Source organism: Mytilus californianus, unplaced genomic scaffold (assembly GCF_021869535.1).
Source record: "Mytilus californianus isolate M0D057914Y unplaced genomic scaffold, xbMytCali1.0.p SCAF_4, whole genome shotgun sequence".
In the NCBI taxonomy this organism is placed as follows: Eukaryota; Metazoa; Mollusca; class Bivalvia; order Mytilida; family Mytilidae; genus Mytilus; species Mytilus californianus.
Window position 1 is genome coordinate 21,298,233 of NW_026262690.1, and position 14,590 is coordinate 21,312,822.

The following is a 14,590-nucleotide window of genomic DNA, read 5'->3' on the forward strand; positions in this document are numbered from 1 at the left end:
AAAAATGACTCACCAAGTGTATCACTAGACAGGAGAAAGAAATGACTTACTAAGTGTATCACTAGGCAAGAGAAACAAATTACTCATCAAGTGTATCACTAGACAAGAGAAACAAATGACTCACCAAGTGTATCACCAGACAGGGAAAGAAATGACTCACCAAGTGCCTTTTAATCCTTCATAAGTCAATGGTATATGACAAATTTGTCCTATCTCACATAGTAATGTGGAAGAGTCCGTTACTGTTGGTGCTGTAAAAGCTGGCTGAAAGAAGTTTTATCATAGAGTTAAACAAATAAGTTTTAGAATAAGTTGACATTTATATTCAAATTAGTTTTAAAAAAATGTAAAAAAAAAGTCTAATAGTAATATTTTTAGACATGTCTACTATTTATAGTTCTTATACTGCTTCAACTATTGCAACATTTTCCAATTGAATTTTATTCATATTTAATATTTTTCTAAATTGTAGATTGTTTATCATTTGAATGCATGGTTTCCTATTTCTGGAGATGACAATAAATAAGCTGCAAGTTTTGTGTTAATCTCAACTGAAAGTAAGTTCAAAACTGGTTTTTTTTTTAATCATTATGATTTCCAGTATACCATTCTATCTATTTTGGTGTGTTCTGTTCTGTTCTGTAGTTTTGTACAGTATTTTTATGTGTTCAGTTGTTTTGTGCAGTATTTTTATGTGTTCTGATGTTTTATACAGTATTTTTGATGTGTTCTGTTGTTTTGTACAGTATTTTTATGTATTCTGTACAGTATTTTTTATGTGTTCTGTTGTTTGGTACAGTTTTTTTATGTGTTCTGTTGTTTTGTACAGTATTTTTGTGTGTTCTGTTGTTTGGCACAGAATTTTTTATGTGTTCTGTTGTTTTGTACAGTATTTTTGATGTGTTCTGTTGTTTTGTACAGTATTTTATGTGTTCTGTCGTTTTGTACAGTATTTTTATGTGTTCTGTTGTTTTGTACAGTATTTTTGGTGATTCATGTTATCCCTTTTATGTATCATTTTCAAAAAATAGTTACTAAAGTTATACTTACATGACCATCAGGAGAAGGTCTTGTTGCTAAAATATAAAATTCATAAGACTAGTATAATAATATAGTCATGAAACTTCTGTTAGTAATTGTTAGATTCCAAATTTACCAAAATCATTTCCCCCAGGTGCTTGCTTGAACTTTAAAATAGCCTAAACACCAATCTTTGGATTTCATATGATATTAGATCTTTCAAAAGCATTGAGTTTAAATATTTTTCAATATGTATATAGTAATTGTCTTATTTGTTTAATTTAACAACGAGGTGGTTATATAAATGCAATTATGGATGTTTTTATAGGAAAGATGAATACTGCATGCACGTTCAGACAGAGTGGAAATAAAACACAAAAGTATGTAAATCAGTCTGAATGAATGCATAATAACTATTTGTTTTTCTTCAATAAGGATATCACATTTAATTATCAATTAATTCTCCATATAGTCCTTTAAACAATATACACAAATAAATACAGACTCTCAAAAAAATTATAAATCATAATATTATTAATTTTTATATTTTGACTAATTTGATTCAATCAGGAATAGTCACATTCAAAGGTCGATTGAAAACGGCGGATAGAAAAGTGATATTGCACGGTTATTTTAAGAATATCTAAAACCCATATACTTTGTGACGTCATCTAATTAATTTCATGGTATTGTTGAAAGTTTTTAAAAAGTGTATATTTATGATAGATTATTTACAAGAAATAATCTTCAAATACAAAAGATGTACATAAAAAATAATTGAAATAACAACTAATATGTTGTTATTGTCAAAGAGACAAATATGATATCTATAAAATTCCAACAAAATAAAATGATCGAGAAAAGAGAATAAATTAATACACTGCTGATTTTGATACAAATACGGTCGGAAATTAATAATATAACAATAGTAGCCTTTGTATGAGGTCAATACAGGATATATCGACCCAAATAAGTATATCGACCTTGGACTTCCTCCACAGTCAATATACTTCATTCAGGTCAATATATCCTTATATCGTCCTCATAAAAAGGCTACAATTGTATAATAGCATAAGTAATTTGTGTAAATAACACTGTAAATCTGAATGTCATTAAGCCTTGATACAAATGGTAAATACTTTAGAATTTAATATATATGTAAATTCATTTATATACCACGGACCAAATACAGAAATATATAAAATTTTTCAACTGATTAAGAATATAATTGAAAATTTTACAGCTGCGATGTAACTTTGTGATAAAAAAAAATTAGTTTTATTTTTTAATAGTATAAATTAGCTTAGATTCAAGTTAACCAATAAGTTTTTCTTTCTCCATCAATCAAAAAAAAAAAAAATATTCAAAATCTTTTTAAGTTTGAAAATCAAGCTAGATATTGAAGAAATTTCCACTGCAAAACATATCAAGTCAATTAGCAAAACATCCTCAAATATGCTTTGTTTTAAAACAATTTCACTTTATCATTCAATAAGAAAATGGATGCAAGAAAAATTCATAGAACTAAAGCTAAAATACAGGCCCCATCAACTTGTAACCATATAGCTTACTTTACTATTTTGTTAGTAGACACTCATGGTGGCAAACAAATGTTTATGAAAATAGCTCAGACTGTTCAAATGAGGCAGGTAAGATAAACACATGATATATGTGTAAGGCATGGATACAAAATCTTCAAAAAAAATTACTTTAAAAATGCATATTTTTCATGCAGGGTTACTTTTTTTTGTTATTTCAAGATGGATTAGATTAAAAAAAAAAATATCCCTCCTTCCAAATGAGAATAGTGCACTTATCAGTCTCTGTCTAATTTTCACTAACGAAAAAAAGTTTATGCATAGCAACTGTAGAAATATTTCTGTTTAAAGTTGTTTTGATCTAAACGCAAAACTTAACAAATTTATTCAGTTGTAGTTTGATTGTTTAGAACCTTTAATTAAAAGCAGAACAGGAATATAAAAGTACCATACATATACTACTGTGGATATATATGACCTAAATGTAAAAACAAGAAATTTATAAGCTTGAAGTTGTTTTTGGACTATAAAATAGCTTTATAGCAGTGATACAAGATATTCCATCAAGGGTTTCTTTAGTATTGATCTTAATGTAAAAGTTAACATATGTCATTTTAACCTAATATGTAGGTCATGGTGACCTTAATGATATTGTATTGTTTTTGCTGTGTTTATTTATTTTTTATGTATTTTCATGTAAGCTTCTAAAAAAATTGAAATGCATATAAAACCTAATCAAACTTAAGTCAAAGTTCATCTGAACTGAAGCACTAGCTACACATAAAATATATATCCTGTAAAAAATGTTTGGGTATCAATTTTCATGAATAAGTATTTACTGTAGCTTGTCATCTATGTGTTGCGACAGAATGCCTAATATGAACAAAAAGAGATTAACTGTCTGTTTACAATTCATGTAACTGTCTGTTTAAAATTCACGACAGGTTTGTAGTTTTGTTGAAGTCAATCATGTAAATCAGGTCTTCAACCCATCATTAGGAAAATTCTCATTTACCTCTTTAGAAACTAAGAAATTGATGATATTGTCTCATGACTGACTGCCATATGACAAAAAATAAGTTAGAAAGTTAACCTTTATAAACACCCTTTTCTACTATCAATCATTTTTTTCCCTTGAAAATGAAGTAAAAAATAACAAAACCTCTAAAAAATTGTACAATTACAAAGAAGGTAAAATACTACATCCTAAAGTTACTGAAAGAGCTACAGATAAATTGTTTGCAAACAACATGACAATTGATACCCATGTATATGTATTCAAATCACACCACATCAAACTTATCATGTTCTGTTAACTTACATGAATTAGACCCTGTAATATCAACTTGGTTAGACATTTACAACAAAGGATAACAACACAATATTACAAGGATGTGGAATACAAGCTAGGGGTGCTGGTAATGGAAAACTGTAATCCAAACTTATTTCAATGGTAAATTTTAGCAGTATGACTTTATAAATTGCAATTATTTGTTCATTAACATGTTTTTGTAGTAATTAAATTGAAAATTACATGAGAAAAGGACTGTAAAATCCATCATAATTCTTGATGGATATCATAAATGATGATAACAATTAGATTTTTTTATCCAATTTTCTATTTTTAGTTAAACTTTCAGAATTTTTGGCTGGAAGTTAAAACAGGCTTTTTGTTATCATAAAAGAAAATGCTCCACCGATGCTGATATTAACCTTATTTGATTACAATTTGAAATACATAAATCTTCAAGTTAAACTTACCAAAAAAACTATCAAAATTAAAGTTAGTTTACAGTTTAAATGTAGAAGCTAAGGTATGTACTTATTTTATGCATGTTTCCAATTGTCTACAGAAATTACAGGGAAAGGTTTCTTTGGAAATGAGAAAGGTTTTTCTCTTTCACAACATTTTAGAGTAGAACTCATCATGCCATGAACACCATAATGGTTGATACATATGGAGTAGACATTCCTGAGACCTTGAGTACACACCTGGTAATTGGTTGGATTAATGTTCCTCTATCTTCACATTTCTGCTTAGTCTTTAAATTTGTAGGCTGAGTGCTGTCTGTTTCACCTTTTAATTCATGACCAAAATAGCAGGGTAACATATTTGGAAACTGTGGAATAGGAGCTAATACATTCGGAAACTGTGGAATAGGAATTAATATATCTGGAAACTGTGGAATAGGAGCTAATATATCTGGAAACTGTGGAATAGGAGCTAATATATCTGGAAACTGTGGAATAGGAGCTAATATATTTGGAAACTGTGGAATAGGAGCTAAAATATCTGGAAACTGTGGAATACAAGCAGGATACTATATAACAGGTTACATTGGCTTTGTGTCATCTATTGGTAGTGAAATGGGATTAACAAGATTGCTGATGTTATGCATACTACTAACTATAATAGCCTCAACATACATACAACTATAATAGCCTCCACATACATACAACTATAATAGCCTCCACATACATACAACTATAATAGCCTCCACATACATACAACTATAATAGCTTCCACATACATACAACTTTCTGTATTGAACTTTGAAAGGAGCTGTTTCTTCAACCAAACCATTAATTCAGGGAAATTTGACCCTTACTTAGTGCATATATATATACTTATATTATAAGTAATGGTATTATCTGTAATATTTACCTGAAGTTTGAACCTGGTAACAAATCTCATCTACATTCATTCTACAAAATAAGTCAGCATGTTTTCTTAAAATCAGATACTGTATATAGAAATTTATTTGCCAATCAATAAATTCAAACTGTCAAAATGTTACAGAAAAGTGAAATTTATAATTGTGACTTAACCCTTTCAACGCTACACAAAACTAGAGGCTCTAAAGAGCCTGTGTCGCTCACCTTGGTCTATGTGCATATTAAACAAAGGACACAGGTGGATTCATGACAAAATTGTGTTTTGGTGATGGTGATGTGTTTGTAGATCTTACTTTACTGAACATTCTTGATGCTTACAATTATCTCTATCTATAATGAACTTGGCCCTGTAGTTTCAGTGGAAATTATTTTGTAAAAATTTACAAAATTTATGAAAATTGTTAAAAATTTATTATAAAGGGCAATAACTCCTTAAGGGGTCAATTGACCATTTTGGTCATGTGACTTATTTGTAGGTCTTACTTTGCTGTACATTATTGCTCTTTACAGTTTATCTCTATCTATAATAATATTCAAGATAATAACCAAAAGCTGAACAAATTTCTAAAAATTACCAATTCAGGGGCAGCAACCCAACAACGGGTTGCCTGAATGGTCTGAAAATTTAAGGGCAGATATATCTTGACCTAATGAACAATTTTGTTTTTGAAAGTTTTGCTAGAAATGCTTTAGGTTTAGATATATGAGCCAAAAACTGCATTTTACCCTATGTACTATTATTAGCCATGTCGGCCATCTTGGTTTGAGGGCCGGTTCATCAAACACAATTTTTAAACTACATACCCTAATGATGATTGTTTACAACTTTAGTTAAATTCATCTTAGTAGTTTCAGAGGAGAAGATTTTTGTAAAAGATAACAAAAATTTACGAAAAATTGTTAAAAATTGACTATAAAAGAGCAATAACTCCTTAAGGGGTCAACTGACCATTTTGGTCATGTTGACTTATTTGTAGAACTTACTTTGCTGAACATTATTGCTGTTTACAGTTTAAATCTATCTATAATAATATTCAAGATAATAACCAAATAAGGCAAAATTTCCTTAAAATTACTAATTCAAAGGCAGCAACCTAACAACGGGTTGTCCGATTCATCTGAAAATTTCAGGGCAGATAGATCTTGAGCTAATAAACATTTTTACCCTTTGTCAGATTTGCTCTCAATGCTTTGGTTTCAGAGATATAAGCCAAAATCTACATTTCATCCCTATGTTCTATTTTTTGCCATGGCGGCCATCTTGGTTAGTTGGCCGGGTCACAGGACACATTTTTAAACTAGATACCCTAATGATGATATTGGCCAAGTTTGGTTAAATTTGGCCCAGTAGTTTCAGAGGAGAAGATTTTTGTAAAAGTTTACGGACGACGGACGCCAAGTGATGAGAAAAGCTCACTTGGCCCTTTGGGCCAGGTGAGCTAAAAATTAAAAATGGCTGCTGCTGCTGCATTTTTTTTGGGTTCATTCATTAGAACAGTATATTCCTTTTCAGACTGCTGTATCTTTTTTATTATTAGAGATACAGACAAAATTAGTGCATGAAAAATGCTCAGGTGAGCATGAACTGTAATGTTATGCAAAATTTTCATCAAGCTACCTGCATTTTCAGGTAATTAACAGGTAAAAGTTGAAATTATTGTATTTGTGTTGAATTTTGAATATAAACAACTTTTAATCTTCATTTATTTTGTTGTTTTATCTGCCATATAATAAAGAAGACACCAGTTGCTCGATTTCGTAGCGCTTTTGCACCATACACAACGTATAATGTAAACGTGGCGCAAATAAGTGGCTTTGTCCTCAAAATTTTCAGTCAACCTCCGTTTCCCCCCTTTTGCTACGTCTCGTAAAGATCGACCAAATCATATTTCCCACACGAATTGAATGTAATTAACACATTGAGATAACCGGAAACCTTTAAACTATTCCTCATTTTCAGTTTCGCCATGGAAATGATGAAATATTTCCATATTTACAGTGTCTTTTTCGATTTTCGCCATTTGCATTTGTCAAAATATTTTTTTTTAATTTTCTTCTACTGCATAATTTTACCATTAAAATTCAGCGATTTCAAGCGCAAACGGGACCTTGTTTATCCTCGATTCATATGAGGAAAAATTAGAGAGGACCCGAATGAAAACCAAATGGTTACAAGTCTTTATGAAAAATCCATTGTCATCGCGACATATGCCGCTCATATACTGAACTGATTATGACAGAATAATATGTTGTAAATCATTTAGATCAAAGGATGACATTAATTACCAAAATATAGGACAGTACAACAGATCACAACAACTGCCAACATCTGATTCCCTTAAGAAAATAGTCAAAATAACTAAAAACAATGCAAGTCACAAAAACCTAATAATGATCAATGAACCATGAAAACAAGGTCAAGAAAAGAAGAAGACTTACCCCTGTGATGTCTGTGTCTGGACACAAAGAGTTTTAGTACCTGGTTCCTGTGGAGTAATTGTAATATCAGTAGTAAAATCTTTTGTACCATTTATAGGTGTTAGCACAGGTTTCTCTGTATCTATTCCTGGGTCTACTTTTCCAAACTTAACTGATGGTCTACAAAAATTGAATATTTATACCAACTGATAAAGTGTCAATCAAACATAATGTCTAACCAATATCATTTACAACAAAACTAAGCCAATTGTTTTAGAGAAAGTTCCTAACAATGTATTCAAGAAAATCTGAACAGTTGGTCAGAATGAAAACCAATTGATATGATAAACTGTTACCAAAGAGATATGTCTCGCCTATCGCCATAAAATTCAGAAAAAGACAATCTGATGGTCAGCAACATTGCTTATTAATTCAGTCACTGGACCATGATCAAGGCCTGAAAATGGTCAACAAACTGAGATGTTCAGACAGTAATGTAACTTTGTAGAAAATATTGTTGTTTATTGTAAGTAGTTCCTATCAATATATAACTTAAGCAGAAAAACTTAACATTGAAAATGTCCTAGTGGGCAGGGCCTTTAAATAGTCGTCATACTGATATGTACTGAAAGTAATGCAACTTCATACAAAATATCATTGATCTATCACAGGTAGATCCAATTAATAAATAACCTAAGCAGGAAAACTTAGCATTGAAAATAACTAATTAATTCAAAGTCACTGGACAATGTCCTAGGGGCATGGCCTCAAAATAGTCACCAAACTGGTATGTACTGATAGTAATGCAACTTTATATTAAATATCAATGATCTATCAAAAGTAGTTCCTATCAAACTAACTTAAGCAGAAAACTTAATAATTGTTGACGCCATAGTCGTCGCCAGAAAAGCAATCCCTATGTCTCGCTTTCCGCGACGAAAGTCGCAGACGAGACAAAAATTGGCAAACCATGAAAGTCACCCTTTACCATTGAACTGATAATTTTAACTAGATATCATTGAGATGGGAGCCATCTCTGTGGGCTCCTCTGTGAATAATGTGTGGTAAAAAATTTGTATCTTTATCATTGGACATGGGGTTGTCAACTGAAACCAAAGTTTATGACCTTGACCTTTGACCTAGGAAGTTGTACATACATTATGACACACCCTCTGGTGTTGGTTAATATACATGTCAAGTATAAACTTTGAAATCATAACGGTTCTCAAGATATAGAGCGGACACGATCTTTACCATAGGACATGGGGTTGTCAACTAAAACCAAAGTTTTTGACCTTGACCTTTGACCTAGGAAGTTGTACATACATTATGACACACCCTCTGGTGTAGGTTAATATACATGTCAAGTATAAACTTTGAAATCACAACGGTTCTCTAGATATAGAGCGGACACAATTTATTTAGGACGGACGGACGGACAGACGACATTTGTATACCATAATACATCCCGTCAAAATTTGACGGGCGTATAAAAACTACCGAGTTTGGGTGATTTTGGTATCAAATAAAAGCTCAAGGACTCAGGATCACTGTAGAACTTTTGTTGAAAGTTTCTTTTGAATAATAAAAAAATATATGAAATTTGAATAGGGCATATTTGCCCTGTTGCTCAGATCAGAAGTACCTGTTTTTGTATTACCAATCTTCCAGGAACTAGTGCACTCTAATATGCAATTAAAAGTATGTTGAATTTTTCAGCAGGTCAGGATAAGGTATAGTATTGACATGAAATGACTGCCACTTTATTTGAACTTAAGACAAAATAGATATGAATGCATGAAATTGCATAATTTAACATAGAAAGCAATGAGGCTATGAATTAGTGATTTTATTCCTTCAGGGGGGAAAATAGTAGAAAGCTTAAAAAAATACAAGGAGAGATGATACCTATTAAACAAAACATTTGTACCATGTTGTAATCTATAACTTTTCTTGTAAATATAAAATGTCTTTGAATGCAGAAATATGAAGGCCTATATATAATACCTACTTTTTCCCACTAGGATCGGTAACTGTCAATGGTAAATGGCATGGCATATCTTGCACACATTTGATTATTTTAGGGACAGCTGTCTTTGTAAAATGAGGTTGTTCTTGCTGAAGTGTAAAAATGACACATATAAAACATAAACTAGAGGCTCTCAAGAGCCTGTGTCGCTCACCTGATTCTACTTTGGTTTTGGAAATCATGTAAAAATAGATTAAAATCATAACAGATACCCTAATAATGAGTGAGGCCAAATTTGGTTTAATATTGGTCCTGTAATTTAATAAAAAATCCTGGTGGCCATCTTGAACAGTAAATCGGCAACAAAGTAGCAACACTTAATCAGCACCTCATAAGAAACATTTATGCCATGTTTTGGTTTCATTCCATTCAGTGCACCTCTAGAAGAAGCATTTGTATGTATTTCCCATAGGGTCTTATGTTAAAGGAAGTCCCCCCATTGGTGGAAACATTGTCCCCATCTGGCAGCCATCATGGATGAAGGATCAGCTTCAAAGTAACAACACTTGGTCCGCACCTCAAAAGGAACATGCATGCCATGTTTGGTTTCATTCCATTCAATGGTTCTCTAAAAGAAAACATTTGTACGTATTTCTCATAGGGTCCTATGTTAAACTAAGTCCTCCGCTGGCGGCCATCTTAGATTATGGATCGGCTTCATAGTAACAACACTTGGTCAGCACCTCATAAGGAACATTCATGCCATGTTTGGTTTCATTGCATTCAATGGTTCTCTAAAAGAAGACATTTGTATGTATTTCCCATAGGGTCCTATGTTAAACTACGTCCCCCGCTGGCTGCCATCTTGGATGATGGATCAGCTTCAAAGTAACAACACTTGGTCAGCACCTCATAAGGAACATTCTTGCCATGTTTGGTTTCATTCCATTCAGTGGTTCTCTAAAAGAAGACATTTGTATGTATTTCCCAATTAGGGTCCTTTGTTAAACTAAGTCCCCTGCTGGCGGCCATCTTGGATTATGAATCAGCTTCATAGTAACACCACTTGGTCAGCACCTCATAAGGAACATTCATGCCATGTTTGGTTTCTTTCCATTCAGTGGTTCTCTAAAAGAAGACATTTGTATGTATTTCTCATAGGGTCCCATGTTAAACTAAGTCCCCTGCAGGCGGCCATCTTGGATTATGGATCGGCTTCAAAGTAACAACACTTGGTCAGCACCTCATAAGAAACATTCATGCCATGTTTGGTTTCATTCCATTCAGTGGTTCTCTAAAAGAAGACATTTGTATGTATTTCCCATAGGGTCCAATGTTAAAACTAAGTCCCCTGCTGGCGGCCATCTTGGATTATGGATCAGCTTCAAAGTAACAACACTTGGTCAGCACCTCATAAGGAACATTCATGCCATGTTTGGTTTCATTCCATTCAGTGGTTCTCTAAAAGAAGACATTTGTATGTATTTCCCATAGGGTCCCATGTTAAACTAATGCCCCCGCTGGCGGCCATTTTGGATTATGGATCGGCTTCAAAGTAACAACACTCGGTCACCACCTCATAAGGAACATTCATACCATGTTTGTTGTCATTCCATTCAGTGGTTCTCTAAAAGAAGACATTTGTATGTATTTCCCATAAGGTCCAATGCTAAACTAAGTCCCCGATGGCGGCCATCTTGGATTATGGATCGGCTTCAAAGTAACAACACTCAGTCAGCACCTCATAAGAAACATTCATGCCATGTTTGGTTTCATTCCATTCAGTGGTTCTCTAAAAGAAGACATTTGTATGTATTTCCCATAGGGTCCCATGTTAAACTAAGTCCCCCGCTGGCGGCCATCTTGGATGATGGATCCGCTACAAAGTAACAACACTTGGTCAGCACCTCATAAGGAACATTCATGCCATGTTTGGTTTCATTCCATTCAGTGGTTCTCTAGAAGAAGTTCAAAATGTAAAAAGTTAACGCCGCCGACGGTCACGACGACCGACAACGGACGAAGACGCACGCCAAGTGATGAGAAAAGCTCACTTGGCCCTTCGGACCAGGTGAGCTAAAAAGCAATTTTTTAAAAATATTTTGCTTCAAGGTGATCATCCACAACACATTTTTGCAGATGAAAGGGAAAGTCCGCGATTTTTTACTTATCATCTAAATATGTTCATCTTAACATAAAAAACACATTCACAAAGTTTTAAATTTATGTTCTTTCTAATAACGGAGAAAATCAAGTATTTTTAACTTTTTTGGTTGACCTACGTCACTGGGTTGTGACGTTTTAACCCGATTTGTTGAATCATGGGAAAAAATAAAATCTGTTAAAGTCTTAATTGCTTATCAGAATTTTTACGTAATTAAAAACGCACAGATGACCGTTGGTCGTAGTTAATAACCACAATATAAGAATGAAAGAAAATGAATATGTGTGTACCGTTTTGTATTGATTGATTAAAACTTCCTATATGAAGTTATCTAAATATAAATATTTTCGAATTAATTTCATAAAATATCTATGGAACATTTTTACTGATATTGAACTGAAAATATTTTAAGTTTTATTTACCGTTATAACTTTGATAACCATTTCAATGCAAAATATTTGTGAACAGAGGGTGTATATTATTTTGTAAAGTCATTGTTTATTTCTTGATTTGAGGAGAATTCGTTTGAACTTTACCTTGCAGCAATTTAGCCTCAGGCGTACACAGGTGTGAATATTGTCATTTTGAATGGATTAACAGAAAGAGTATAGCGTGTTTAATATACCCAGATGAAATACCCGATGACAAAAGAGAAACAATAATTAATTTGTATAAATTAATTGAAAATTAACATTCAACTTTTTAATTCCGGAAGTGTTACAATATTAAAATGGAACAATTTTCGGTTACGTTCTATGCAATTAGCATAAAGTTAAGATATGAAGTTAAAAGAATAGTACTTTTAATCTTAAAAATTAAATGTTACATTTCCCAATTAATAATCATTGCACATCTGTTTAATTTACTTTACCGGAATTCATTAGCTTGTATTTAAATCTGGCGATGTTTAAATGCTAACAATCTTAAAACTATCGCATATTTAAAGTTTTTAATTGAAAAAATACAACAGAACAACATGCATGATTTTTTAAAAATTTTCTTATTAACATTTCATTCTTACATTATTAAATTCATTTGACAATCACTTAGACAAATTATTTGTGAAAAGAATACCAATTATCGTTTATTTCATTAATGAATATACATACATTATAAATCTAAGCTAATACATTTATTTGTTTGAGGATTTTTTTTAGGATAGCCGTCATTAATCCAAATTAGTAATACAGTTGTTGTAATTAAAGGCATATCTTAGTAATGTATTACTGATATTGACGATTTTAGAACAGTTCATCCAAACCTCGTTGTTCTTGAAACAATCTTTACTAGTATACTTGTAAATTTCCTGACGTATATGCGCCATTGAGGATGAGCTCCAGAGATAGCAGACTAGAAGCGTTTTTGTTTGTTGGGGCAGGAGAGGCCATGCAACCACTTGTACAGATAAACAAGCTTATGTTGTCAACACTATCAGAAAGAGTTCCCATCGTCGGATGGGGTATATGAAGGTTCCAAGAATGAACCATTGACATGTCTGACTCTGAACAGTTAGTAAACGGACTTAACAATGATCTATAGACATCGACCGCTTGTTCTTGTTATTTGAAACTGCATGCATATATACGTTTATGAGAGTGATTATTTATCTTGTGTCTGACGAAAACTAAATGCCTGCATGGTTATATCTTGCCATACGTTTGTATTGGTTTGGTGGGTGTTCACTTAAAATCGTAATTCAAAAAATTGTGTTTGTGAGATGTAGATTCACTTCAATACCGAATTTCGTCTATATATTTCACAAGTGTATACCACGGAGAAGATCTGAAGGTATATTACCCACATTTTGTTTGGGTGTGAACCATCGATGTTTACAGCAATATTTAATGAATAAGATGATGATGGTAGAAAGAACTATGAGCGTCATGTGGCAAATATTACATGCATGTCGGACCATGAGTTGTCAATCTGTATGAAAAGATTTCCAATACAACCATATTGAGTAGGAATTTTTACATGCTATACTCTCGTACTAGTATTACAGGGTTCTTGTGTCGTTTAACTCAGACACACATCTTTTACTTTAAGATGTATGAAAGGTTCTAAATATATATATATCTTAAATGTAACAATAATCAAACGCCTATAGGCAATCACTAAAATGGTATGAAGTTTTTATACAGATTTATTCTTATTTACACAATCAATAACAAACTAAATAAATTTAACAAATTAACACCGTGACACTACGATATAACAAATGGGATACTAATTATTTTTAACCATGCTATGCAGAAACTTAACACATCAAGCAGGACCATATATATTAATATACTGTTCCCAGCATCAAATTAGTGCACGTGAATACCAATTAGGAACACGATGTGTGATTTTGTATAACTAAAAATATCAAAGGGAGCAATAACTTTGTCAAGCAAACATTTTTTTTTCACTATGCCTCTCTTTATCTCCGCTCCTTTACAATAACTATTTCGCTTTTCGTCCATCATTCTCTATATTGTTCTCTATTCGGTTATTTTTTTTTCACTACGCCACTCTATCTCCGCTCCTTTTTGCCCTGTCGTCCTAATCCTTATAAAGATAGGGACATTAGACATAGAAGGGGCTCTCGTATCTTCAATGAATTAATATTGATACTGACTATAAGTGCTGCATTACTTTATATATCTACATGTTTGCCAATCGACAAAAGCTTGTATTTGCGTGAAGAATTTTTTTTTCAAAAATATGGTACAGAATCATGACAAAACAATATTCATTTCACAAAAATGTTCAAAGGTCATGTTTATAATTTTTTTAAACTTATTATCAGCAAAAATAGTGGAA

The 14,590-nt window shown here is 32.2% G+C and overlaps 1 protein-coding gene across 1 annotated transcript in view; it reads right to left on the reverse strand.

Moving 5' to 3' along the window:
• LOC127737652 (uncharacterized) overlaps positions 1-14,590 on the reverse strand; it is a 55,267-nt gene that overhangs the window by 26,081 nt on the left and 14,596 nt on the right. Inside the window, exons 14-18 of the mRNA XM_052248511.1 lie at positions 9,664-9,770; positions 7,674-7,832; positions 5,224-5,264; positions 1,051-1,076; positions 161-264 (exon numbers count right to left, since the gene is read on the reverse strand). Of these exons, the coding sequence (XP_052104471.1) occupies positions 161-264; positions 1,051-1,076; positions 5,224-5,264; positions 7,674-7,832; positions 9,664-9,770 (437 nt within the window). The remainder of the gene's footprint in view (positions 1-160; positions 265-1,050; positions 1,077-5,223; positions 5,265-7,673; positions 7,833-9,663; positions 9,771-14,590) is intronic.